Genomic DNA, 27,521 nt, shown 5'->3' on the forward strand with positions numbered 1-27,521 from the left:
ACGCGATATTTGGCCCGAAAGTGAAACTCATCCCACGGTTCGCTTGGAACGTGTTTACTAATTCAAAAGCTTCGCAGCTTTCAACCTCCGCTGCAGGATCGGCTAATCACACCGCACTTAACGGAGTGTTACTTGAGCGGCACAACACTTCTGAAACCTGGCAACTTTTCCTCTGAGAGAGGGGAAAATCGAGGAACTGCAGAAATTTGCCACGGGTTTGTTCGAACAGACAACTAGCTGCCAAAAAAAAAAAAAAAAAGAAACAATTTTCACGAGATGCTTTTCATGAAAATCCCGTGAAAAGGGATGATAGTCTGATTTGCGGGCGGTGATCTCGAAGACCGCCAAGTGAAAAATCTGAAACTGATGATGACTTTATTTTTTTTTTACCAAAACCAATACTTTTCTAACACCGAAGGTGATGGAAGGTAAAAAAAATCACCGCTCATCTCATGCGTGTGTCGATAAATGCGACACAAGTTGGATCGATCGGAGATTCGTGTTTTTTTTTTCTTCTTTGCAAGTTCAAAAAAACTGGACGCTTTTTTGCCGAAGTATAACAATTCCTTGGGATTGAAACTTTGCCATTAAACAACAGGAAATGTCGTGAGGAAATTGTTGTGGAGTAAAGATGAAGAGAGGCAAATAAATATGTGAGAAAAAAAAAAAAAAAAAAGAAGAAATGAGTACAAAGAGAAGAGAAACAAGTATTAGGTTTGCAACAATATGCGGCGTACCAACTCGGAGAGAAATTGAAGCAAGGTGGAAATACGCTTAACTCGGGGAATCGGAGGACCGCCCTTAGGGAATCGAGTCGCAAACCTCGAGGCGTTTGCGAATTACACTTGCACTCCAGTCTTATTTTCGTTTTAAATTATTTCTCTCTGGATTGAATTCCTCCCCCATCCTTCCATCTTCTCCAGTCGCTTTCTCCAATCCTCTTCTCCAAATATTCCCCACCTCGATACCGCATTGTCACTTTTTTTTTTTTTTGGAAGAGAGGAAAACTTTTGGAAATTCTGTATTGGGTAGAATTAATTTTTTCATTTTTCGAGAAGTGTTACTTAGCTACCGAAGTATCGATGTTTCGGCCTTTCACGATTTTTGTCGAATATGATTGTAACACCGGTTAATAATTTTGTAGTTTTAATAATGAGCAAAGCAGAACTACGCAAATGCGTTAGAAAAAAATCGAAATTGAAAATTCGCGGCGATATCAATTTCATTCAACTATTTCTTTCGAGACTTAGCACGTCAATTACGAGCAGGAAAAAAATAAAGTAATTAAAAATTCATCACAAACACGTTTGTCTAATCGAATAGAATTCCTCAAATTGACTGTATCAAAATCATTTTCAACGGAGTAAAATGAGAAATTCTTATAAAGCAAACGAAGAATAAATAATACAGTTCGAATATACAAAATTTGTGAGCTTGAATTTTAACAAAAACCATTGGAAAGGAAAATGGAAAATACTTGTTTGATTCGTTTCAAGAAAAATGTGTACCTTAGCTTTTACAACACGGTTCGCCTGTGCTCTTTACGATTTCACCTTATTCAGCTCACCTGCTTTTAGCCTCCTTTAAAATGGATAAATGGATTCGATGTATACGAGAAAGAAACTTGCACAAGGAAGCGGAGTAGAAAATAAAGCATGAGGTGCAGATGTGCGAAAAATTTTCCGCGCTACAAAATAAACGTCGAGTATTTGGATTTCGATTTTTTATTCCGTAAATTTTGGAATATTATTTAAAATTTTTGCATTACTTTCTTCTTCGTAGCGTCGTCACTGTAATAATTAGTTGAATACGAATTTTGACAAAGAGCTGTTGCAAAAGTGTAAATAAACGTAATTCTTTTTTTCTTTTTCATTTCATCCACTTTTATTTCCGGTTCTGCTTCAGCTTTATATTTGTATACATGACGTGTATGAATGTCGTTGAGAGCCGATTAACTTATTTTTCAAATCCGGGGGGCGAGCTATGAATTTTCTATCCCGAAAACGGAAGGTTTTCTTGTAATGAGTTTCCTATTAGATTTGCGACGTCTTGTTGCTTGGCAACCGCCGCCGTTTCCGCCGTTGGGGAGAAACTTTCAATCCTTTTACATCTTCTGCTCCTCTCATAGTTTACGATATTCGATCTCTCCTTACTCGCATTCTTCACTCGCTTTACGAGTAGAATTTCGAAACTGAATTTAGCATTCGAAACTTGTCTAATCCTTAAAAAAAATCGTCAATGAAAAAAAAAAAAACGTATGTATAAAAAACTGTACTGTTAATGCAAAAATTGTCGACCAAGATTTCGATGTTACCGTCTTTTTTTTTTTTCTTTTTTTTTGCGCGTCAGAATATCTTGCGGAATATAAAAATTCAATTACCGAATAGAAACAAAATTTTTTTTTGTTTTAAAGAAGCAGGGCGGCGAGAGAAAAACTCGAGGATAAAAAATTGAGTTACACGGCCGCGTAACTTGTGGAAAAAGTAAAGAAGATGAGACGATGATACCAAACTAAAAAAAAAAAAAAAAAAAAAAAAAACAGACCGAAGTACGAAGTGAAAAAAGAGAAGGAAAAAAAATCCGTGCATGTAATATATAATAATAATCTTCTTATACCTTTGGCGGAGGGAAAATCCTCGGCTTTTCTAAATTTACAGCCAAATCCGGCAAACGCTGAAATAACTTTCAATGGCCCAGGTTTAAGTTATTTATTTCTTTCCGTTTTTTTTTTTTTTTCTCTCTCGCTCTCCTTGCACTCGCAGTCTTGCCGTTTTTAATACTCCTTCTAAAGGAAAGAGAAATGACACAGATCGATGGCGCTTGAGCCTTTTTCTTTTCACGAGCCGTCTTTACGCAGCTTTTCAATGCCAAAGAAAAGCTCAGCTCGTTTTTCAATTTTACCGGGGCACCGAGAGCAATGTATATACGTATCATGGGTTTCGGAATTTTCCCAGTCAACACAAACGGCTCTCGGGCGCGATTTATTACACGTGTTAAAAAAAATTTGGATTTATCAAAATTTATCGAATTCAAGTATGAAACAAAACAGGCTTATTTTTCTTCTGTTCATACTCGTTTGCCAATTTTTTTTGTTTTTTTTTTTCTCAGTTTTCTTTCTTCTCCTTTCAATTTTCCGCTCGTGTCTTTTGACCGTTCGGTGATAACGAATGTGGAAAAATTAGCTGTGTGATTCAGTCAGGCTTACCCAGAATTCCGAGTCTGTAGTTTATCGTCACGACGACGACACCTCCATAGCTTGCCAAAACGCTACCGTCATAGGGATTTCCGCTGCTCCATTCGTAGCTCTCGCCGTGAACGAAGACAATTACGGGATAACGTCTGCCTCCCGAGTCTCTCGCACCGGCTGAAAAAAAGGAAGAAAAAAGCAAACAAATGTTGAGAAACGAAGAAGATTGATCAGAGATGTGAAAATTTACAGAATAAAGTTACGTGAACAAAATTTGGAGAGTAGGTGCAGAGGATTGTAATTTTTCTTTTTTTTTTTTCTCATTTCTTACTTAAAAAAAAATCGTTCGTTTCATCTTCTCTTGATTTGTTTACGTCTTATCGATACGAGGAAGAAAAGAAAAAAAAAATAAACAAATTCTTGTCCAGCAGTAGTTTGTACAGAGACTTTGATGGGAAAATTTTTTCAACCCTCGGCACCGGATGAATGAGACGAGCTTGCAAGCTGCAGGGTGGTTTAATAGACTGTGGGTGGGTATGTAATTAAAGTGGCACGTGTGTAAGGCGCCATTGCTCATCTGCCGCGAAAGCTTTTGCGGCCTCGCGAAGTGTCTGCACAGTGCAAATGTTTGCTCCGACAAATGTTGAAATTTAACGAGCTGAAGACGCGCTGCTTTCTCTCTCTCTCTCTCTCTCTCTTTCTCTCTCCCTTCAGCTCTTTATGGCCATTCTGTGTGTCTAAAACGAACTTAAATTTCATACAGACACATTAAACTTTGATATTCGCGTGAAAATTAACATCCCGTTTCACCGTTGACAATTAATAATAATAATATTAAAAAAAAGAAAAGGAAAAAAAAAAAGAAAAACGCCTCGAAAGAAAGAAACAAGAAAAACTGATTTCTTCCTTTTAAACTGTGAGTCGAAACATTTATCGAAATTTTATTGATCTTACAAAAGAATAATTTCGATTCAATTTTTCTTATCTGCAATAAGAGATCGGAGTTTATAAACCAACCGAGAAAACGAAAGCTTCGGAACAGCAAAGAAATTGTAGAGTGAACAATTTCCTTTCCGTAAATGAATACGAGTATAAATAAAATGAGAAACTAAGGAACGAAAAATTAAGCTCAATTATTACAAGCTATGGTTCAAAATATTTTCAAAGCTTGGTTCGATGTTTGTTTAAAAATTTGCCACCTCTGTTCTTTGCGGATAATCGGTGAAATTCGTTGCGAGAAGGCGGTAAAATAAAAAAAAAATAAAAAAAACGGATTAAAAAAGGAAAAGAAAAATCATGCGGAATGAATAAAAATTCGAAGCGTAATTTTTTTTTCTTTTTTTTACAAAATCTTTCTTCTTAACCAAACAATTTTTCTCGGTGATGCCACGGTGGAAAATTGCGAGTTATTTTTTTCTCAAACACCCTGATACACGTTCATGCATGGAGATTGTATAATAACGCTGAAAGGGTTGCGTAGACTATAGTTTACCGAGTGCAGGCAAGTATTAGCGTTCTCGTATAATGATAATTTTCGATACTAGTAAACGTTACAGTAATGGAGTCCGTTCGGGCGATTACGGCCCGAGTTTCATTAGGAAGTATGATGCGGTTTTGACGGCTCGATTTTCCCCCGTTCCTGAACGACTTAATGAAATAATAACACCGACATACACCGCATGTTGCGGATCGTTCGAGATTCTATTCACGCCAGGGATCGAGACCGAAATGAGATTATCGTTGGTAAAGTGCGAAAAGTCCATAGAGGTACGTGAATAAGAGTGAAAATCATAATTTTCAGTGTAAGCGAAGTCAAAGCTTGATAAATAAAATCACCAATTTCATCAATACCAATCTACAAATCGCAAAAAATTATTTCAATTCTCGAGAAAATTCAAGATTTCACCTTTGCTCTTTTTCAATCTTGACATTTTGTCCAAATTGAATACTCTCGTGTCAAAAAAAGTGAATTTTTCAGCTACTAAAATATTTTAAAAATTTCGTGAAAACGATTTCTCCCGTTCTCAGGAAGCAGAATCAATTTCTGAGACTTGGAAGAAAGAAAGAAAGAAAGAAAAAAAAAAAGAAAACACTCTTATTAAATTATGAGAGCTTTTACGCTGCGTTGCGGGCTTTTAACTGCGAGCTTGACCCTCCGGTTAACCTGTTGAACAAAACGAGGCCACCGCAGCTTCATTGTATGAGAAATTATTTCAGTTTCAGATTTACACGGCGTTTCTGGAGCGTGGTAGGTCCTTTTTTTTTTTTTTTTATAATTTAAACGGAGTCAAGACTCGTTATTTCGTGAAGAAAAACGAGACGCAAAAACGAAAATATCGAAATTGAGCTTTTGAAAATTTTCCCACATATTAATGGAAACTCGGGCAAATTTTCGAGGGTACATATGGGGAATTCCATGCGAACCTGACCAACGTCTGACCCTCACCATTCCTTATTCTGTTTAAAAAAAAACTTCTGTTATTGTCCAAACTCTGAAACAGTACCCTGAATTTTTTCAGATTTTTTATTCGACCGTTTAATTACTTATAAATATTGATAGTGATTTTGAAAAGGACGCTTTTAAAGATTCTCAAAAAATACTCAGAAACTGTCTTTTCTACTCCAATTTTTTTCCATTTAATTTCAGCAGTCTTCATTTTTTTGCTCAACCAAATATTGTTTGAACGGTCTGAAAACTTTCGAAATATTTTCAAAACACCTATCTTTCACTTATTGTTACAACATTTCTAGACCGGTTTCATTATGAAGCGATTTTTCTTTATTATTTTGGCACGTTAAACTTTTTTGTTTCGTCAACAACCGATTTATAAATGTTTCAAGTAAATGATAGAAGTTTTGAGATTTTATTTCAGTTGATCAAAAAAAAAAAAAAAAACTCAAAGTCCTGAAACAAATACAAAAAATTCAGTCATTATGAGCCCGGTCTTGAGATATTTGGAAAAGAAAATTCAGTTTTTGACAACTGTTGAAGAATCATAAAGGTCCACTTCAAAATCACGTTAAATACTTATAAATAATTGAGCAGTTTAATCAAATATCTGAAAAAATTCAAGGTACTGTTTCAGCGATGGGAAAATTACAGAAAACTATTCAACAAAATCAAAAATAGTGAGTATTTTATTTTTCGTTATTATTTCAAACTCAGGCCAGGTTTCGATTCTACTTGTTCGCTGTTCCGAATTACCTGGAAAATATAATCGAACATTGTATGACGTAATCGTGATTACCCACGGGGCGTGTGCCTTCCGATTCCTTATTTGACGATTTATACAATCTGTCCGTAACAGCGGCGATGGTAATTGAATCTGTCAAACAGACTCGGTGGAACGATTCTCCAAAGTTACATAGTCGAATATATATATATATATATATATATGTATATATATATGTATGTATGTATGTATGTGTGTATGTATATTGTATACATGCTGCCAGGAATCAACCGTCGCAGACATATACATAAAATACACGCTTAAATTGAATTACCGTTTGATCTTAAATTGTTCTTCTTACGCTTAGATTTTGTTTCTTCTCCTATTTATTTTACCTCATTCAAACTCGCAGTATTTTGTGACGAGCAGAACGACAATCGTTTATTTGAGCCCAAAATTTTCTATAGTAATGTAACGTCCTCTTAAACGCTGATCAATATTTTGTATAAGAGGAAAAATGTTGGAAATGTTTTTTTGAAGGATGTGAAATTATTGTATGCCGACGAAAGAAAGAACCTTTGATTTTAAGGACTGGCTGAGTTCTTTTCTCCGTTCAATTTTATTTCAGGGAATTCGCGAAGAACCACAGCGTTACGAGAGTACAAGAATTTGGAATTAGGAAAAACGAGATGGATTTTCAACGCGCTGTCTTTTCTCGACGGGGAGGGATTGAGCTGCAGAAAAAAAAGAAGTGGTAAAAAAAAAAAAAGAAGAAAAAAAGAAAAAAAAAAAACGAAAAAACAGCGACGGGGGTTGAAGTGAGATTCGCAGCTGGAAGCTGCGTGTACAGAACTGCGGATGAGAAAATATTATAAAGCTAGGAAATATCTTCCTTCCTTCCTTCCTTCCTTCCTTCATTTCTTCATTCCATCCGGATTTACAGATTTTTCCCCGTACCTAACCGGGGTGAGAAGAGTCGGGGAAAAACCGGGAGTTCTCAGATATATTTGCCTCCGTAGAGAGACGCGGATGTGTCGTAAAGGCGAAATCAAATACATGGAAATCGACGCGGTGACGCGGTACGTCAATAAATTTGGTCACATCCATCGACAACCCCCGTCAATCGCTATGATTGAACCGCGAGGGATGAAATGAAAAATTGACGAAACGAAGAAACGTCTTTTTTCACCACCAAGCAATAGGTGAAATTTTTCCGTTTCGTTTCGTTATTTTTATTATTATTGTTATTTTTTTTTTTCTCTCATTTTCCTTTCCGTGGTTGTTTAATTCCAATAATTTCCACAGAGCGAATTATTGTTTCGAGTGAAGAAAAAAATTCATGTCTTTCTCGAATTTTTGATCTACCGTAAAGTTGAAATGAAAAAAGGACACGGTAAAGAGGGAAATAAAGAGAGGGAAGATTGCGCAAACAAGTGATTCTCGCACGTGTTGCAGATGTTATTTTTCCTAACTTAGCGCGTGAAAATATCCAAAATATCTCGTCACACTGCAAGAAAAGATGTTTCGATTCAATTTGTCGCCCCAGTGCGGCAATGTGACATTTTGCGCAATCATCCGGGTGCGAAAAGTCAAATTTTCCGCACTCAGTTGGGAAAAAAATGACCCGTGACGAAAATCAAAGTGTCGACGCGCCGAGTGAAGGCTCGCGAGTTTTCAGCTGGGGAGCGAATAGCGTTTCGATGGTTAATTTCGATTGCGATGGGAATTGGATCGGTCGAGTCGATTGACGGAGGTCGATCATCCGCGAATCTAGGTTTTAACCCGGGCTCCCAGGCAGGCCCGGCTCTGCAGCCGCAACAATGAACGTTCCGATCAATCGAGCGTTCGGCGAGCCCTCAATTGACTGGAATTAAGCCCATCCAAAGGGCGAATTAATGCTCTTTACAAGTACCGGCCAATCAGCCGAGGAAAACTGGCTTTGCGTGCGTTTCAACAGTTGATTTTCGACAGTGTCACGACACGAGATGAGAAAATTGGTATCGTAGACTCTGCCTATCTTCCTGATTTTCGGGCTGCGATCCAAAATCGGGTACGTCGTGCAAGTTCCGAATTATTCACGCGACGCGAAGACTTATTGGATAGGGAAAAATAAAATAAAAAAAGAAAAAAATATGCATTGTACATGGAGGGATGAAAAATAGCGAGAAAACGGAATTATATGTCGGTGATGGAAATATATGCCGCAGCAAGACGGATAAACCCTCGGATTGTAAGAATAAGGGGAATACACGGAGAACTGCAAACTTTTATCACTCTTAAATTGAATCTCGCGAAATTTCAAATTTTCATTCAACATGTCGACGTGTCTCTCTGCAATATCGTCGACAATTCGCAATCGCGAAATTCACGCATGACGCAAATTATTCAATGATAGCCAACGAATTGCTTATTGTTAAAAATATATTTCAACGTACCGCGATTGAAGTTTGGAAAATAAATCGTGTCTCTAAATTTGTCACAATTTTAAATAGTTTTAATATTTTATCGTACATAGAATGGAAACGTTATTCTTACCTGACAAAATCAAACATTTCGCTAACACCGTCGAAGCGAATGATAATATTTCTAGAGATTATTGAATCGATGTTCGAATAAATGTGACTAAATTTTTCTTCTCTGCAACGTCAAGAGAACGGAAATCTATTTCATAGAATACAAATATTCTGTGTGTGAAATTCGAGTCGAAAACAAGCCAAGATCTTGAAAGTTGGTTCGTATTATGTGTACGTACAGTGTAAGCGCGGCTGTCTCGAAATCTTAAGAAAGGAATCTGAAACTTGTGTAGATTTGTCTGAACTGCCGGAAAAGCGGATGAAGGTATAGTTGGCATACTTCAAGTCATCCCCAGAAAGCTGGACGGAGGATATCCTGTGTTGAAAACGGGCAGCGAGCTCGAACGAACAAACCGACGAGCGGTAATTTTGGAAAACTTTTACCCAGTCAGATGCAAATTTTGACTTAAGGTGCGTTAATCACGGTCAAAAACCTCTGGCGGTGAAGAGAAATTAATTTACACGTAGCGTACTAACGCTTCCTCGACGATCTTACAGGCGGGGTGATGCACCCTTTTACGGACGGACGAATTCCTCCGACGCTTCCGGTACATTGAGGAAAAGTTTTGCCAACGAATAGTTGGAAATTCTTAAGCCTTTCAGAAGCGGTGTTAAATATATTAAATACCAGATTATTTTCAATTTTTACACCACTAATACTAATTCACAGTAATTTGTTGGTCAACAATCAGTGTGCAAAAAATGAATTACGGTTGATTACGAATCGAGTGTGAAAATTTCAAAATTCAAAACGGTAAATCTGACGTGATGGACGGTGGGTTAAAAATTATAAAAGTCTGCGTTAAAAAAATTTTACCTCGTTCTTTGCGAGATTTGTTTTTTCAATCTCAACTGGTGGAAAAAAAATCCGAGACCTCGGAAGACCCCCTTATATTCGATCTTGTGCAAATCGAACGAAAAAAAATCGAATTTAGCCAAAACCGACCACCGGATATTGGATTTGAAATTTCGAATTTTTCAATTCTGACTGCAGAATCGTAATCTCAAAAACTTATGGCTCGTCAATGACGTTTATATTCCATGCAAATAAGAATTGTGCCCCTGAAAGGGTGGATATTGTGGAACAATTATTACTCACCTAGTCATCTTCTAACTTGATTCGTTTGATTTAGAATCGCCGCCAATTTTAGGAAACTAAATTTTTGCTGATATGTTGGAGCGATTTTAAGAATTATGAATACAGGTATTCCGCAACGCTAGGTTAACCGGAAATTGAATATTTCTCGTCCGGCACAATAAATTTACAAATCTTCAGAGGGTAAAAAATTCTCGATGAGATAGGAATTAATTAATTCGTCCATTCGTTTCGCATCCGAATTATAGATGTACATGCGAGTTAGCTTTAATTAGATTTAACGGCGTGGTGAAATAATCCTGATAAATTATTGAGGAATAATTGTGGATATATGCTTGGATGGAAGCGCTAACTCACGATTCTTGAATTAAATATCCAACGCAACGCACCGCACGCCTCCGGGAATTTCGAAATAAAATGAAACACCGAATTCGCGAATACGAAAGTGTACAAAATCCAATTAGCATGTACAGAATCTCTCCAAAGTTCTTCACTGTTCCATCATTCGCGGTGCGGTAAATATAATATTTACCGTTTGGCGGAAAAATTTTCACCGCGAAATCATTGCGCCGGAAATTCATGCTTCTGGAATATTCGAAGGTGGTATGATAAATAAATAAAAATTTAACTAGGAGTGAAAACGGTGTGTTTGAAAAGAAAATTGAGCTTCGCTTTAAACTAAAAATATTGGTGAAATGAGAGAGGCAATTTTTAAAAATTCAAAAATTTCGCTCTTTTTTTCCCCGACTACGTCGGATCGTTTTCCGATAGATATTCGTTTTTTTAATTTCGTCGTCGTTGATCCGCTCGAAGAAGCGCCTTAAAGGCGGCCGTGTATGTTTTAGTTTCGGCAAAAATCCCCGGTATCAGAAGGGTTGTCAAAAGGGGTGAGGGGAGGACGTCGAGCGTCCTCCTCTATGCCTAATCCGTAGAAAATCGCTGGGAAATGTGAGAGCGGAAAGGGTTTGCGAGGCGCGTGTAATATATTATTTAATTTAACACCACCGGAGGCTTAAGGGGCCGACTGTCGGATCCTCCCTTGGCGTGTAAGGCCAAATTTATGCCACTCGTGCCTCTCGGACGTATCCGCAGAGATCCGACTCGTCCTGCGCTTTCACACGTATGTGTCAGCGTTTCTTTTATTTTATTTCATAACAATGAGGAAAAATAATTAATTGGCTTTTTGTTTCTTACTCCCATTAACGATGCACTGCAATGTCAATTTGTGCGATTAGATTATCAATTATTATCGTTGTCTTACTTACTAATTACATATTCGGTATAATAAGTGAAAGATAAATGAATATTTTCACCGTGAATTATGAAAAAAAACTTTTCCGCTATTAACGATAATTTTGGTTTCATATTCACCCTGTCACAAAAAAAAAAAAAAAAAAAAAAAAAAAAAAAAAATGCAGAGATAAATCGAAATAACTTATTTTACGGAACGACGATAATTGTACCTAATCAAACTATGATAGCAATTGAAAAGATTTCGAAGCGTAGGCATGACAATTCCGTACAATCAGGGAACGAACCATCAAGCTAAACCACAAAAGCAACGCAATTACAACTGTGGTAATTTTTCATAAGGTGAAGAGGAGCGGTTTGGTTCATTCTATTTGGGTTTAGGACTGTTTGCCGGTGGGCCTTTTATGTTTCATGTCATCCAGGGTCGCAGGCCCTGAGAAGCGGCACGGTTTAATTAGCATAAGTTTCCCACCCTCGGCCTCCTCCTCCTCCCCAAGGATAACGGAGAACATCGTCCTGTGTATCCGCGCCGCACCGCGGGGAGAATTCCGCGGCGGTATAAGCGACGACGGTCTATATCCTGAGGGAAATTACCAAGATGGAGACTGCGGAACGTCGTCCGTTGGGTTTCCTTTCTATACCTGCCCACCCGGCGATGATGATGATCATGATTATGGTGATGATGATGGAGCGGAGATTATATTCGTGCAATCCGTTCGCCGCTCCTCCGCGGAAGGAAGATGAGAAAAAAAAATATGTATATGCAACAGAAGCAACGCTCCCGCGAATATTCTTATTCCCCTTTGGAACAGTGATTATATTATATAAAAAAAAAAGTAAGACAGATTTTAGAGTGGCCGGAGTGTAAACTGACCGCAAAATTGAGGTGCGTGGGTTTTCCGTGTGTGTGTGTTTTTTTTTGGATGAAAAATACGTTATCTCGTTGATTTTCTCTCGGACCTCGTAAATTTAAGAAAAAACACAATTTGTATTATCTTTACAGTATAGAAACGTTGAACTTATGATTGAGTAAGAAATACGTATTTATATCGTTATCCAATATATAAATCACAGTTAGAAGATTTGTGGAGAATGTGTTCGCGAATAAAACGGGGTGTTAACCTTTCGATAAGTGTTGTCGGTGTGAAAGAAAAAAAAAAAAATCTAGAATATATTGTCAAGACGTGTTTGTAGTTAAGAAATTCGGTATATCAAAATTTAGCTCATGCATTTCGGAGATTTATAATATATTTCGTTAGATGTAAATGTCTTTTTGCTACACCCTTGTTAATCAACGGGTTTTCGTTTCGAATAAAGAATTTTATTCTTTTCATACTCGAAGATTTTTAACGTGATTAAGCGAAATGAAATATCAAGTTCTTTGAGAGAATTTGCAAAGTTTCAACCGTGAAATCGTGCCAATATAAGCCCGGAGATCTTGGAATCCCAATTAAGGAATCTTAATTGTCCATTCAACTCTTTGATCATCTTTCTCTCTCACCCTGTCTCTCTCTCTTTAAGTTCGGTTCGGGGCAGAATTAAGACGGTGAATTCGAGGTGAAGACTGTTTAACCAGAGATGGATTCCCTGATGTTGTCCCAGAGTTTTTGTCGGCGAGTCGGTGATAAAAGGGCGAACGGAAGAAGCAAAGTGCCTTCCTTGGACGAGAAACAGGGAACGAGAAGAGCACCGATAAAGAAGAAACCGTCTAACCGCGAGTCGAGTCGAAGGTGTAGAAATGCAGGCGCGTTTTCGTTCAAGCTCGATTCCTCCCTCGATCCTTTTCCATTTCGCGTTTCACCGTCACAGTCGCGTCAAAGGAAGTCGTGGGAACGACGATCTGACTCGACAAACGATATTCCTCCACCCTTCGCGAATTCAGAATTTGTTGGTAAATTTTTCCCCCGTTTCCGGGGAGTTCGAAAGCCATTTTTGTCATACGGTTATTGACCATATGGAGGATTTCCGCAAGATGCTTGGAGAAGAACGATTCGGGTAATGAAGTCGAGTCTAGTTTTTACCCCGTGCTGCACGTTATTATTGAACGGCTTCACTCTCCTGCAGCACGATTGTAAGAAAGGGAATTTTTATTTATATACATACACATTAGGGCGAGCCAAAAAAAATAACTTATCGAATCTATGGTATTAAAAGGACCTATTTAATGAGAAAAAAAAATAATTATATATATATATATACATACATATATATATATATATATATATATATTATACATACACTTATATGTGGGTATGCAAATTGGGGTAACGACGTCATAAATCGTTGGTCGGCGAGGCCGGGGGTGGTGGTAGGAGTCGAGGGATGGATCGATTTCGTTGGGGGGTGCGAGTGACGTCACATCCGGCGTCGTTAATTCCGCGACGTCTTATCCCGCTGCAGGAGCGTAAGGATATCGGTGAATACGCTCAGCTTGCTGGAATTATTGAACGATTTTAGAGGAGCAGCTGCCGCGTTTACAAGCGCATATAATCGAATAAAGGTGGTAGCTTTTTTTCCACGCTTCTTTATTTTTCTTCTTCCTCTCCCCGCAGTAACAGAAAGTAAATACCCATAGTTGGTTTTGGTCCGATGCTGATGGAAGACGGTGGGATGATCGGTGTGTTTTTTCGTCGTATCTTATCACCCGCAGTGTGCGAGAGTACCTTTTTCCTCCGGGAGAAAATTTCCCGGTGATCAAAACTTTTTCGAAAGCTCCGAGCCTCCCCCCCCCCCCCCCCCCCCCCCCCCCCCCACCCGTCGAGTTCACCGACGTACCCCTCGGCTGACTCTTGACGGTGGTACAGTACGGGAAAAACTTTTCGTATAATGTAGAACATCGCTAATACTCCGTGTTGTGTGTACACGCCGATGCCTGAGTCGACTTGTTTATTCATCCGGCCGTTATCCTTGTAAAGGTAAAAATGACACCGAGCGTGAATAACGCTCCGTGTACTTTTTCTTTCTTAATCTCTACGCTTCGCGGAAATCGTACGCTGAGAATAATAAAAACCTTAAGCTTATTTCCAACTTTTACAGTGTATTCTGTTATCGAGGATTTCGCTTGATTCCAGCACCGAGTTTCCCTGAATAATTACTTTTTTCCGAGTCAGCGTTACTCGTGTTGTAATTCTCGAGCATTTGTGAGAGAGAGATTTTTTATCGCGAGGGTGAAATAATCAAGGATCGTAACACCGGTCAACACGAATTTAGTGTCTTGGTTTTGGGTGTCAAATTTTGATTCCTTCTACGTAGCTGTTGAATAAAAAAAAAAATAGTTTTGTTAGATAAAGTTTGTTTTTGTAGAAGTCGGAACGATATTTTGGATTTTAGAAAATATTGCCTATTCTCTAAAAAATTTACCGTAAATAACGATTAACCAAATTTCAGTTTTGCATTTGAATCACTTTTACTTAAAAACAGTGATTAATAATAAACTATAAATGTAAAAGAATTGACATAAAAGTTTATAAAAATGACTATTTTTCGTACTTCTTCTATTTTTGTACGGCCTTCTCGTGTCAAACGCCAAAGGTAATTTCCCATCATGCTCTCATTACACCACCCCTGATAACGTTAATAACCATAAAGTCCGTCGCGTTTTGATGAAAATGTTTTTCCTCTTTCTTCCAAACAGGCACCCGTATCAGCTATAAACCAAAAACTTCAAGAATTATTTATCAACGTAAAAAGGAGAAAAACAAGTTACTTTGTAAGTAACGAATACGGGTTTCGGTTATTATTCGGTGTGTAGAATCGAAATTTATTCATCTCAATAAAAGCTCGAACAAAAATCCATCCCCTACCGGTATTCAAAGTTTTCGATTGACTCAAGGTGCTGTCGAGATCTACGTACGCTTCCATGACTCGGAGTATTCAAGCATGGTCAAGTTAGTCTCTCATAGTTTGCTCAATACGTATAACAGACAGTCAAAAGCGGAATATACCGACTGCTCGATTGCAGACGAACCGGGTTCTCCAATTAGCGAAGGGGGTGCGAAACGGATCCGGGCTGCACAATTTCTGACATCAATAATACCGGGCTAATTGCGGGACCGAGGAACCTCGAGGAACAATAACATCATCAGCGAGTACAACTTCCGAATGCGTGCAGCGTCATATCGCGTCCGTCTTCGAGGTATCGAAACAAAAGCTTCGGAGCTTGCAGCGGGATCGACGATCCTGCAAATGTTGAGGCTAAATTCCGCATGATTGATCGTCTCGAACGTTGGTGAGACGGATACCCGTAACTTGTTAGTTCGGAGCAAGTGGACGGTGAAAAACTCGAGATGCGAATTTTAAACACCGAATGATCAACGTAAGGAGGTTGGGATTTTCGGTAAATCACCCGGTGGAATTACTGTTTTCCCAGAAAGTTCATTTAACCGACAGCTCTCTTATCCGATAAAGCATTTTCAGAACATTCGGCATTCCGAATGAACAAAGCGCGAAACGTGGAGATACGGAAAAATTAAAGTTACGAAGTTAAAAATTGAGACCTGCTGATGCATCGAACGGGCGAAATACCCAAAAAAATTGGCTGTCGACAAGGAAAGTTCGGAAGGAGCAAAATTGCGATCGGCAAAATGCGGAAAGCCCGGAAAGCCGAAAGCAGACTTGTGCCGGACGACACGAGACGTCGGCCGGGAATTCACGGCTTCCGACGTCATCCGATCCTTCGGCACTTTGCCCGTTTCGTCTTTGGCGGCTTTCGGGATTTCGACCTTTCGAGTCTTCGGCCAGTCGTTGTCGATGAATTCGGATTCGTAGATTTTCTACAAAGGCGCGAGTCTGACGTTTGAAAACTCGACTCTTCGACCCTTCGGTGTATTCGAAATTCAATGTTTTGCTCTTCGTGATCTCGGCCATTCTCAAAAATGAAAAAATGTCGGTACAAATTTATTTATACATTTTACTGTTCTCAATTTTTATCTATCCACAAGTCATCTTTTCGTATTTATGGCCCTTCTGCGTCTTTAACTGTCGGCAGTTTGACTTTAGGATTTCAACCCGTCGACTTTTCGGTTTTTCACATTTTTCAACAAAACTGCTGCAGGGTAAAATTCTTTGTCGATACGATATTTTATTATCCTCTTCGCTTCTTTGAAATTATCACGCTTTTCCGTGTAAAACTGGCGCTGTTCCAGAAAAATTCCGACTGTCGCAAATCTATGCCGTATTTTTTTATCTCTTTAATATATCTTTTTTAACGATTGGAGGAGTGGGGGGGGGGGGGGGGGGGGTAAAATTTATAAACAGTGGATTTCTCGTCGCTAATAGCCGCGGCTTGAAATGTACCGGTAAGTTAATTTGGGGTTGTCACTGGGGTGCTTGCAGTGGCTCCGGCTGGATTTGTCTGGATTGAATACCAGGGAGAAGATTGAAGGGTGAAAGGAACGAAACAGGGGAAAAATAAGGGGAGGGATACGAAGGGAGAAGCTTAACCGAATGAACTTATTAAGTTTCACCAACTTTTTGGTCTCTCCAGTTACACAACTCGTTGAAGATCCCAATTTGCTCGCGAATCTTGTGAACATGTCGGGATGAGACGCGTCCTTAAAACTGCGTTACAAGTACCCGCGTCCGATGGGTGAAAGAAAAAAAAAAAAGAAGAGAGAGGCAAGCTTTGATTCTCCGCGAGTTGACCGTGACTCGATTATTTCAGGGACTATCGAACAGCGATAAATTGATAAAATCAATGCTCAAAGTGTCTAAACTCCGAACACCGATGCAAAGCGTTGTTGCTGAGAAAAAAAAAAAAAAAAATCAAAACTTTTTACACAGCGTTTAGAATCCTGGACTATATCGCAATTAATCTTCACCGCGTTTTTGTTGTCACGTTGATTTGTGAAGTAAATTTTCTCTTTTCATCACCGCCAACTCGTTTTTGACAACGCATCGAGTTACTCGGTGCGTTTGACGAATGAAATTACGGTCGAGATGCACGGAGGCGTAACATCTTTTCATTTAATCATCCAGCTTCCGGTATCCCGGAATTATAGGGGGGGGGGGCTTTTTCATCACCGCGGCGACGATAAAATGAGCGGCGGATCTAGCCGGAGCTCCGAGTGGTCGTGAAGGTATATACGTACGTATACATCCGAACGGTCAGCCGCTTGTAATCAACCTCGTGAGTTTCTTACCAGTGAAATCCCTCCATCCGATCATTCATTCGTCTCTCTTTCTCCCCTCGACGCAAGTGTTTCCGGTATTCCGAATCCGCTCGGCGTTGGTCATCGCAAATTGAATGATTGATTGACTCTCCGAGTCCGTGACACGATTGAGGCAACGTTTACAAAAATTGCAATTAAAATAAATCGCGATATATATTATTTCGATATTATTTGCGACACCATGGTCTGAAGAATTGTCGATCGGTAAGTGAGAGAGAGAGAGAGAGAGAGAGAAATAGAATTAATCGACTTCGAAATAGAAACATTACCTACAAGTTTCTTTACGGACAGTGATCAAAGAATCTCAGATTAATAAAAAACATGCCAACACATGAGCGAATTTCAATTTAATAAATGTATATATATATTTAAAAAAAAAAATAAATGCACGAGCTTGTTATACAAGGTGAAATTTTTGCCGAGTTCCGAGGTACAAGGATCGGCTCAAAGAGATCTACCTCGATTAATATGTGGTAAGATGAGACCGGTCGGTATATATGCATTTCGAATTTAATGGCAGTGAGATTATCCGATCTGAAATTTCGCCGGAGCTTCGGCTGATACCGGGGGGGCAATTTCTTGTCTTAGAGCCAGACAACGGAAGAAGGGAGGGAGGGGAGGGAAGGGGAGGCTATCGACTCGCGGTTACTCGACTACTCCTCCTTTGAATATACACACACACGTATATATATATATATATATATATGCATATAGATCGGAAGACTTGTCCTCGGAGTTTGATGGTTTCTGCTCTGAAACTAGTTTGGGTCGGTGTCCTCACCAAGATCATCTTTCCTCGGTAATTAGACCTGCAGTCTCTACGTTCCTCACCACCCTAACTGCTCTCGATCACTCCTCAAACTTTCGGGGATTTCGATATATCGTATGCTCGTTCAAAGTGGACCAGATTATTCACCTTTAATGCCTTTCGATGTTGGACGGAATGCTAAGACGTAAACGGTACGATCTCGACTCGGAAGATGAAGAGGAATTGGATCCTGAAACTTTACGCCAAATGAGACGCGTGTGATGAACCTCTTGAAGAAGAAGAAGAAGAAGAAGAAGATGCCGAAGATCAAACGATGGATGAAGACGGACATGAGGACGAACACGTTCGAGGACACGAGAAAGAATCTCGATCAATGGTCGACTCACTGATGACGAGTTCGGTATGTTTGATGTGGAATATTCCTTAGAAGATGAAGAATACGATGAGATGTAGAAGGTAACCAAGAACAGGGTCCTTAGGACGAGGCTGACAAAGAAATAAACCACGCACCGAGATAAGATGAGCTTTATATGCCAAATGAGATAGAGACGATCAACCTCGTGACGAAGAAGACGCCGAAGAAGCGATCGCAGACGAAGTCGAATACACTGGCAGGACAGAAGACGAAATCTCACCGTTAATGATCCACTGATTGGTGATGAATTTTATATATTTCACGTACCTGAAATGTCTCCTCGACAACTCTATATCTGACCGTAAAACAATTCGGATGGTAGGATGAAAAACGATACGAGCAAATTGACTTCGTTATTTCTAAACTCAGCGGGGTATTTAAGGGATATTTAAGGGAAACAATTTCATTGTGGCTTAATTCAAGTGGGGAATATTGTACTACCGTTCATTTCTACGGTTAAACTGAACATACAACCCGAGTTAAACATCACAACTGTGTAATATATCTATAAGGACACCTGGTTGGAAAGGTAGGTTTCGCAGGTTGTTAGGTACGAGGGTATTTCGTGATTTAGCAGGGATTTCATCCGTTCGTGTCTCTCGAGCGAGCAGAGTTATTTGTCCCGGAAATACGTCACTGTATAATGGCTGCCGTTGGGGCGATGGCAACACTGGGGGGTGGAGGCTCCTCGTTAACCGAAGGATACCGAGCTCGCGATAGACTACACGTCGTATTCATTAATTCCTCCGCGCGCGATGAAGTTACCGGGTTTATATATCTGGTCCGACTATATATTCCAAGTATATTCTATACACCGGAACACCCGTCCATGTGTGCGTTACACATCCGATGTTGCAGCCCGTCTAAGACCCAGCCGGAGGCTGCGGAGAGACGATTTCTTCGGTAAACACGACCGTGTGTTTTGTCTATATGGATAGACACTCGTACGTACCTAGGTTCGATACACGGACAGTAGGGTGAACAAAAAAAAAAAGAAAAACGACAAACCTATCGAATCTATGGTTTTAAATATTGTAAATATTGGTACACTCGTCTTAATGCACCTTGTTTGTTGTGTGTTCAAATCGAATGGTCTGACTTTTTCTGAAAATGATTTTAACTGAATTGAAACTATTTTTTGATAAATACGATACACTGCAATGATCATGACTTCGAGTCTGCAAACATTAACTTATACAAAGTGATGGAATTATACCAAACCTGAATTCTGGAAACACTAATTGTAAGTAGATTTGTCCATTCAATCAATATCTTTTGTTTCCGTTGTAGAGAATGTTGAAATAGGATCGTGATCGATAATCGCTGCTTTTTTCTTTTCAAACCCTAGCGACGAGTTTCATTCAGCTAGTTTGTCCGATAACAAACATCACGTTCGTTCTTTTATAAACATTATACGCATCTAGGATAAAACAGGAAGACGATATGATTCGCGGATCTTCCGGATGTTGCGGAATCAGCGTCCTAGATTCGTTCCCGGGCCGTTCGGTTCGACCAATCTCTGCGAAATGCGGCCCGAAAACTAACGCGTCGAAAATGAGGGAGGACGGCATAGGCGGAGAAGAAGAGGTGGTGGAAGGGGATGAGGAAAAGGAGGCGGAGGAGGTGGATGTGGATGTTGGCCGACAAAGAGACGAAACTAGGAAAGTTTTCAGCTCCCGCGGAATTTCTCTGTATACTCGAACCCGAGGATATCCTACCGCCGAAGTCTCCAAGTCTGTAAATTGAGCGGTTCGAATACCTACGAAGAGACGATATCTCTGTGCTAGCTACGTGCGGTCTTCTAATATCCACCCTTTGAACCATTTTCACCGCGGTAGATTTCACCAGCAAAATTTTACTTCGGGCATCTCGCGTTCAATTCATGTCGTACGTGATAGAAAAGCGGCATATTTTTACTGCGCAGTTGGTTAATATGTTGAAAAGCGAGAAGATTCGGGTTGAGGAATTTAAATAATATGAAGGAAAACGAGGAACGTAAGTTGCTGCAACAGATGCGAGAAAAAAAAATTATTTCTAAGAAACAAAGTATTTATTTTATTTGGAAAAAGTATATGTTTGTTGGGAAAACATTGAAAATCAATTTATTTCCGGTAAAAACGGAAGTTCCGTTTAAGCGGGACGTGGTGACATTTTTCTAAATCCTGTTTTTCCGATTCTATAGGTTCGAAAACGTAAAGTTTCGTTGGAATTAGAAAAAATTATTGTCGACTAGAACCGATACTATTCTTAGATCACGAAAGATGATGGAAAAGTAAAAGGACGATATGACACGAATTATCTGAAGAGAGCAACGAACAACTCGAGGGGGAATCTTCACTCGGGATTGTTTATTTGAAGCTAATTTATAATATTAAGGAATAGAAAGATAATGAAATTCGAATTTAAGGGATCGTCTCAGTGTGAAATTTTCGAAAAATTGTTTTGTTTTTTTTTTGCATTATCGTATAGTATGCACTGTTCTAAACATTCTCTCAAATTTGTAAATCGAAATTCAAATTATTACGGTCGCTACAGCGTTTCTTGTAGAAAGGGAACGGGTTTTCTACCTGCGCGAGTACTAAGGTGCTTAGGTTCTATAACCTTGCAGAATAAACTGTCCAAGCATTTCAGTTCGTTTTTGACATCCACCACGGATAGACGTACGAGAGAAACCCCCAAGAAAAAAATCAAGACCTGGCATCGCCGATTGATCGTAAGTAAACGATTTATATAAACTTTTCCAACTTCAATCTTTAAACGCGTTTTTCTCAGAATGGTGTTTTTCAAAACGGTTTCCACTCTCAAAGGAAGAGTTTTAAAGATATCTAGTTCCAATTTCAGGAGAATATTTTAAACGTCATTCTTTATCGCGCTATGGAAGCTTTTTTTTTTTTTTTGAAAACTTCCTATTTTTTTTACGAAAAACTGTCGAAAAAAAGGGCGACATTCGACACTTTTTGTTCAAACCGCCGCCATTTTGTCAAATTTGAAAAAAAAAAACCCCTCCATAGCGCGATAGCGACTTTCCTACAGATCAATAATCTTTTTGAAATTTTTTTTTCAGATTAAAATTGCGACCGTCATCGTGGAAACCGTGCAGCACCTTTTTTTTTCACGTGAAATTACAACAATTTATACAACAATGATGCACTCAATAAATAAACTTTAAAAAAATCATTTTGTATTCTTCATAAACGTATTTATTTATGAAAAAGAAAACCGGACCGATTAGTTTATTTGAACATTAAAAAAAAAATTCGCGAAAATCAGTGATTTTTCGGAGGGTCACACTGAGACGATCCCTTAAACTATTGGATAAATGAGAAAATTGGCTTCGATGAAAAGCAGTAGAAATTTACAAGAAGCGTATATTAAGTATTTGCTACAAAATAAATAAAAACAATTAATGCATAATAATGTATATACGTAGATTAAGAATCTGTATATTTATAGATTTGAAATATAAATGGAATCAGAGAATTTGTATATGTGGAGGTTACATCTATGGGGCTTACGAAGGTGAAGAAGGAATGCGTGATAAAGATTTGAGCGTTATTGGAATAACTCTGTTACTTCACGATTGTGGTATTCGATATTGTTGATCGCGGGTTCGCAAGAAGAAGAAAAAGAAGACGAAGAAAATAAATGAAAACCAGCCCAAAGTGCAGAAAGAAGAAGATGAAGAAATATGAAAGAGAAAAAGAAGTAAGAAATCGTCGTCGTTTTTTATACCCAACCCAAAGCGGACATTTCGCCGAATAAAAGAACTGCGATAAATTAATAACGCGTTGTTCTCTTTTCGGAGGGAAAAATTCAGGAACCACGTTGTATATATTCGCAAGGCGAAGAATTCCCGAATTCGTCGAACCTGCGCCCCCTTTATATTATCGGTAAAAATAAAATTGCAGCCTTGGATGTGGGACGATTTTCACGAAATTTTTTCATTTCACATTTCCGTAGTTTGGAAAAAAATCATCTGGGCTTATTTATTCTTTCGTCATATATCGGCCGGGGTTGAAGTTCCGTATGTGAAAAGTTCCGAAAGTTCCTGATTCCGAATTATTTTGTGACGGAACTTCGAGTGAAGGAAACATACGTTTACTGAACAATAAAGTTTCGAACGGTCGGAAAATCGACGGCTCAAAGTTCCGAAATGCAAGATTCCGTAAAATAAACTATCGAGAGATTGAAATTCCGAAAATTCTATTATAGCCACACAGCGTATTTTTTTCAACGAGTTAGTGTAAAAAATTAGAAATACCGAAAATCAGAATTACCAGGATTTCGAACGTAAAATATCGAAAATGCAAAACAAAGAAAGATGAAAGCGGTGAAATTTCACCAAGCCAGAAATTCACAGAACTAAAAATCTTCGATCATTCGAAATTTCAATGTTTCAGATTTCTCAAATTTTCTTATTTTCGAATTTTCGTAACTTTGACTTGTCGGAGTTACGCCCTTTCGGCATATTGTCTTATCGGAAATTTGCACTCTCGTAACTTTGATCGTTGGCTTTCGGACCGTTAAAAACTTCCAAGTTTCTTCAAAGCTTGATTTCCTTACTTCGACTTTCCTCACAAAAAAATTCAAAATCTTACGCTATCGGAACGTTCCAAATTCTGAATTTCCACCTGCCTCCAGGTCGCGAAAAAAATACCACGTGACGTCACCCATAAATCAACATTCATCGAAAGCAGTGAAATTCACTCGTACGTAATTTTCGCAATCATCCTTTAAACCAAGAATAAACAAAATCCATTCAATTATTTTCAAATAATCTACGTTACGACCACTCTACAAATTTCCACCCCAATTCGTGGCAAGAAATCGGTGTTTTGGAAGGTCGAAGTCGGTGCTTATACCACTTGACATGGCGGACCACTCTCCGGGCTGATCTACTGGCTAATATGTCAAGGCGTTTATCCCTCCCGACGTTTCTAAATCCAAGCACGTAGCCACTCCTCAACCATTGCGACCGCAGCTCCCAGGAATTTCCATTGTCTGGATATTTTCGGGTTTGTTTCCTTTCTCATTTTTCCCCAGTATCCCCCCCCTCTTCCCCCGACCCCTTTCCCAAGGTGGAAAATTCGAATTATGAGCAGGTCGGCGGATCCTCTCTTTTTTTTTTTTCTCGCAATTCTTTCTCGTCCTCGTTGTAGGATCAGGTGTCAGGGGTCAAGAATGAGTCGCTTCACGCGAGCTTGCAATCACGGTAAAAGCTCGAGACCGATCTCCCCTTTCTCGCTCCTTTGTATTCTCATTTTCCAAGTCAAACATTTCCCGAAACAGTTTCAAGTCAATCAAATCACCGAAACAAATTTTCCAAGACTCTTTCACAGCCAAAGTTTTCAGCTCGATCGATTATTACTGACAAATTTCACTAGTCAATTACAGTGAAAAGTGTGAAAATTACGTTTAAAAAAAATGAGAAAAAATTTAAAAAAAAAAAACAACAAAACCAGCAGCCTTTGAAGTCAAGCCGTTAATTTTTCTCCTCGAAAGAATGCGGTGGTTAGAAAAATTACGCCCTGTACCTTGTGTGAAAGACCGTCGTTTCTGTATCCGTAAAGCTGTTTTATAAACATCGAGAAGAATATCCGCTCACCGTTTCCGCACCCTCGTACCTGTTATACCCGTTTGTTATTCCGAGCTGTTTCTCCTCTCACCCTATTAGATATCGCGCAGAGGATTTTCCGTGGAGAATATCCAGCGTATCTTGCGGATGCGAGTCTCGCGGAGAAACCGCCGCCGCCCCCCCCCCCCCCCCCCCCTAACCCTCCCCCTCTCCTCAACTAAAAAATATACTTTCAATAATTTAATTAAATAAAATGTAAACGTCAAATTAATCGTCATAATCTACGCGTACCTATACATATTTTTCATACACGAAGAGTGATGATATAAACGAACGAATGAGAAAGTGCCATTTTACGTACCAATGACAGTGCGTAAAATCGAACTTTACGCACGGTGTTGCACAATAGTGTTTTACACAATCGCAACGATACGATTTCAGGCTTGGCGAGTTCTTCAAGCGGTTAGAATCGCGCTTCAACCCTCCGTGCGAACACTGGTTCTTTTTGGAGAACAGTCGTTTTCTAAACATCGATTCTTACGAACAATGCCTCGAAACTTTTGAGTCTACCGATTGTTGAATAATGCAGTCAACCCTTTCAGAAAGAAACCCTGAACTTTTTCTAATTCTTTTCGAAAGCCTGGAACGCTTCGAAAAAGTGTACAGAAGAGAAATGAAAAAAAAAAAAAAAATGTCAAAAAGAAAAAAAAAAAAAACGTTCACACGAATGGTTAATCCCGCAGGCTATAACAGGACGGAAGATATTCCGCGACAGGAGTACTTTGAAGGTGTGAAAATTCCGTAAGGAACGAACAGCCTGCAGCTCGCAGTCTCCAATATCAGTTCCCAGCTGCAACACTGGGTATATATAAGCGATGCAGACGTTCTTATACTCGCGGCTTATAACGAAAAACCTTCTTCGCGGATAAAACCCAGCCCTGCGGCTGATTCAGACGCCAGGAAAGTTCCCGCACGGATATTCGTTTCGCCTTTTGACTTTCTCTCTCTCTCTCTCTCTCTCTCTTTCTAGATTTTTTTTGTTTATTTATTTTTTTCACTCGTCTAGTTCTTCATCCAGAAAAGGAATCGGCTTTACAAACAGTTTTTGTAATTCCTCGTCAACAGACGTTTCTCCCGCCTCGATTCTCGCCACTTTTTATTTTAGTTTTCTCGAAAAATTTCAAGAAAAATATCAACGAATAATAATAATAATAATAACAATAACGATAACGACGAATAAAAAAATGAGGAGAAAGTAGAGAACATCTTAACGATATTATCGTCAGGATGGATTAATTTCCAACTGACCGATTACGGAGATAATTCAATGCTTCAATATTATCAATCACCGCACGAAGACTGATTCTTCTTTGTCGTTTAATATTCTCCTTTTTTTTTTTTTTTTTATTTTTTTTTTTTCGTCGGCAGGACACGCCGATCCATCTTCTTCGTTTCGTTTGATCGAATATACAAGTAATGTTTTTTTTACCACCGTGATTTTTTAATCAGAAAGTTGGTCTTCCTTCAACGAAATTCGCAACCCCTCGACGATCTGCGCTAATTGCGTTTACTTTTCTTTTTGTTTTGTCAAGCTTTTACGCGATCAAACATTTACACTGTTGGCTCTGTTTGCTCGGTTGGGTAGAAAAGTGAACAAGAAAATAGAATGAAATAACGATGGAACAAGTATTTGGAGCCGGAGAGTTTAAAACTGATATATTTATTCACCCTGTTCCTTAATTTTTTATTTTTTCCTTTCTTACCGCTTTAGCAAAGCTTTTTATCGTCACGATAGAAAGTGATTCGAGTCAGGTTGTTTTCTTCTTTGCCGTAACTCGAACGATCGTGAAATTGCACAATTTCTATATTTTGTTAAACTTCAGCCAACACCGAACTCCTTTTTGTTCAATACTGCACCCAAGTAATTTATTTACTCAAGTCTGCACAGGGATGAAAAGCGTCTTTTTCGTAAAGCTGATAATTCTCATTTCCTAGTTTGTAAAAGAATCAGGTAGAAAAGCTGTTTGATCAAGCTTCCGAAGACGGGTCTTGGCGCCTTGTTTGCAAGTATCTAATTAATTCAGTGATCAAACATACAAACAAAGTATAATTCTTATACCTTGTTCGAAATAACTTCTCCTAAGAAATAAAACAACACCTCCGCATTACACATCCATATACCATACTTGATATAACACAATTATACGAACAAAGGGAAATCTTTTTCGGGAAAAAAGAGTTTCAAGTTCCCCTATTATAATAAAAATTCCTTTCCACGATCGCTGAATAATTCTTAATTTCTTCGTCCTCATTTTTTTTCCCCCTATACATATTTCATAATCAGTCAAAAGCTTCGTTTCTCATTCATTTTAATTCCAACGACGTTGCGATTGTTGGGAAAGAGAATAAAAAAAAAATAAATAAATAAAAAAATGTGAAAAATGTTTGATTCGGCGATAAGAGAGAGAGAGAGAGAGTGAAACTGCATCGCCTTTATAGCTCTTGCACTTCCGGTGCTCGGTTGGAGAAACAGAGGAATTTTTATTATCAGCTCTCTCGTTCTCAGGCTCCAAGATCCTTTGAAAAGAAATGCTCTGCTCCAAGCCCGCATATCGTCTTCATTCACCCAGAAATATTTTTCCCTTTTACCTACATATATGCCCCGCACTTGTATGCACACATATATGTATGCACACATACATATATATATATATGTATGTATACCGGAGGGTTTAATATAGGAGATAGCAGGGACTGGACGTCATACGTTGCGGCCAGACTGGGACGCTGCAATTCATAGATACCAAGAGGAAGCGGTGTATACAGATATATACTCGATGCATTCCCTCCGGGAATATTCACCGTTACTTATATCGCATTATGCGGCCGAAGCCGTAATGCACTTCAAGATACGTGCAAGGTTTCGATCCCAATTTTCTTCTTCTTCGGCAAGTTTTTTTTTTTTTTCAAGTCTCTGTACATTGTCAGATCTGTGAAATTTCTTTCTTTTTTTTTTTCGACAATTCCAATAAATCTCGTTGCTGATTATTCTCAACCAAAGACGAAAATTGGATCCAAGGTTCTAGTATCGAAGAACATTTAGGTAATGGGGATTTAATATATACGAGTAATGAACTATGTGTCGAAGAAAGAAAAAAAAAAAAAAATTGAGAAACCATGAGCGTAGAAAAATTGTTTAGAAATTTTACAACATTTGGAAAAGTATGTTGGTGTTGCGGTTTTTTTTTTTTTTTTTATCAAGCGGTTGACCGTAAGTAAGAAAATGGTGAAAGTTAATTCATGTTTTCCATT

General features: G+C 38.8%; 1 protein-coding gene across 2 annotated transcripts in view; it reads right to left on the reverse strand.

Annotated features, from left to right (window-relative positions):
- NLG-3 (neuroligin 3) overlaps nt 1-27,521 on the reverse strand; it is a 551,048-nt gene that overhangs the window by 34,543 nt on the left and 488,984 nt on the right. For both annotated transcript variants that reach the window (XM_069134073.1, XM_046616522.2), the window contains one exon: nt 3,206-3,364. In XM_069134073.1, coding sequence (XP_068990174.1) covers nt 3,206-3,364 — 159 coding nt within the window. The remainder of the gene's footprint in view (nt 1-3,205; nt 3,365-27,521) is intronic.

This window comes from Neodiprion pinetum, chromosome 3 (assembly GCF_021155775.2).
Source record: "Neodiprion pinetum isolate iyNeoPine1 chromosome 3, iyNeoPine1.2, whole genome shotgun sequence".
NCBI lineage: Eukaryota > Metazoa > Arthropoda > Insecta > Hymenoptera > Diprionidae > Neodiprion > Neodiprion pinetum.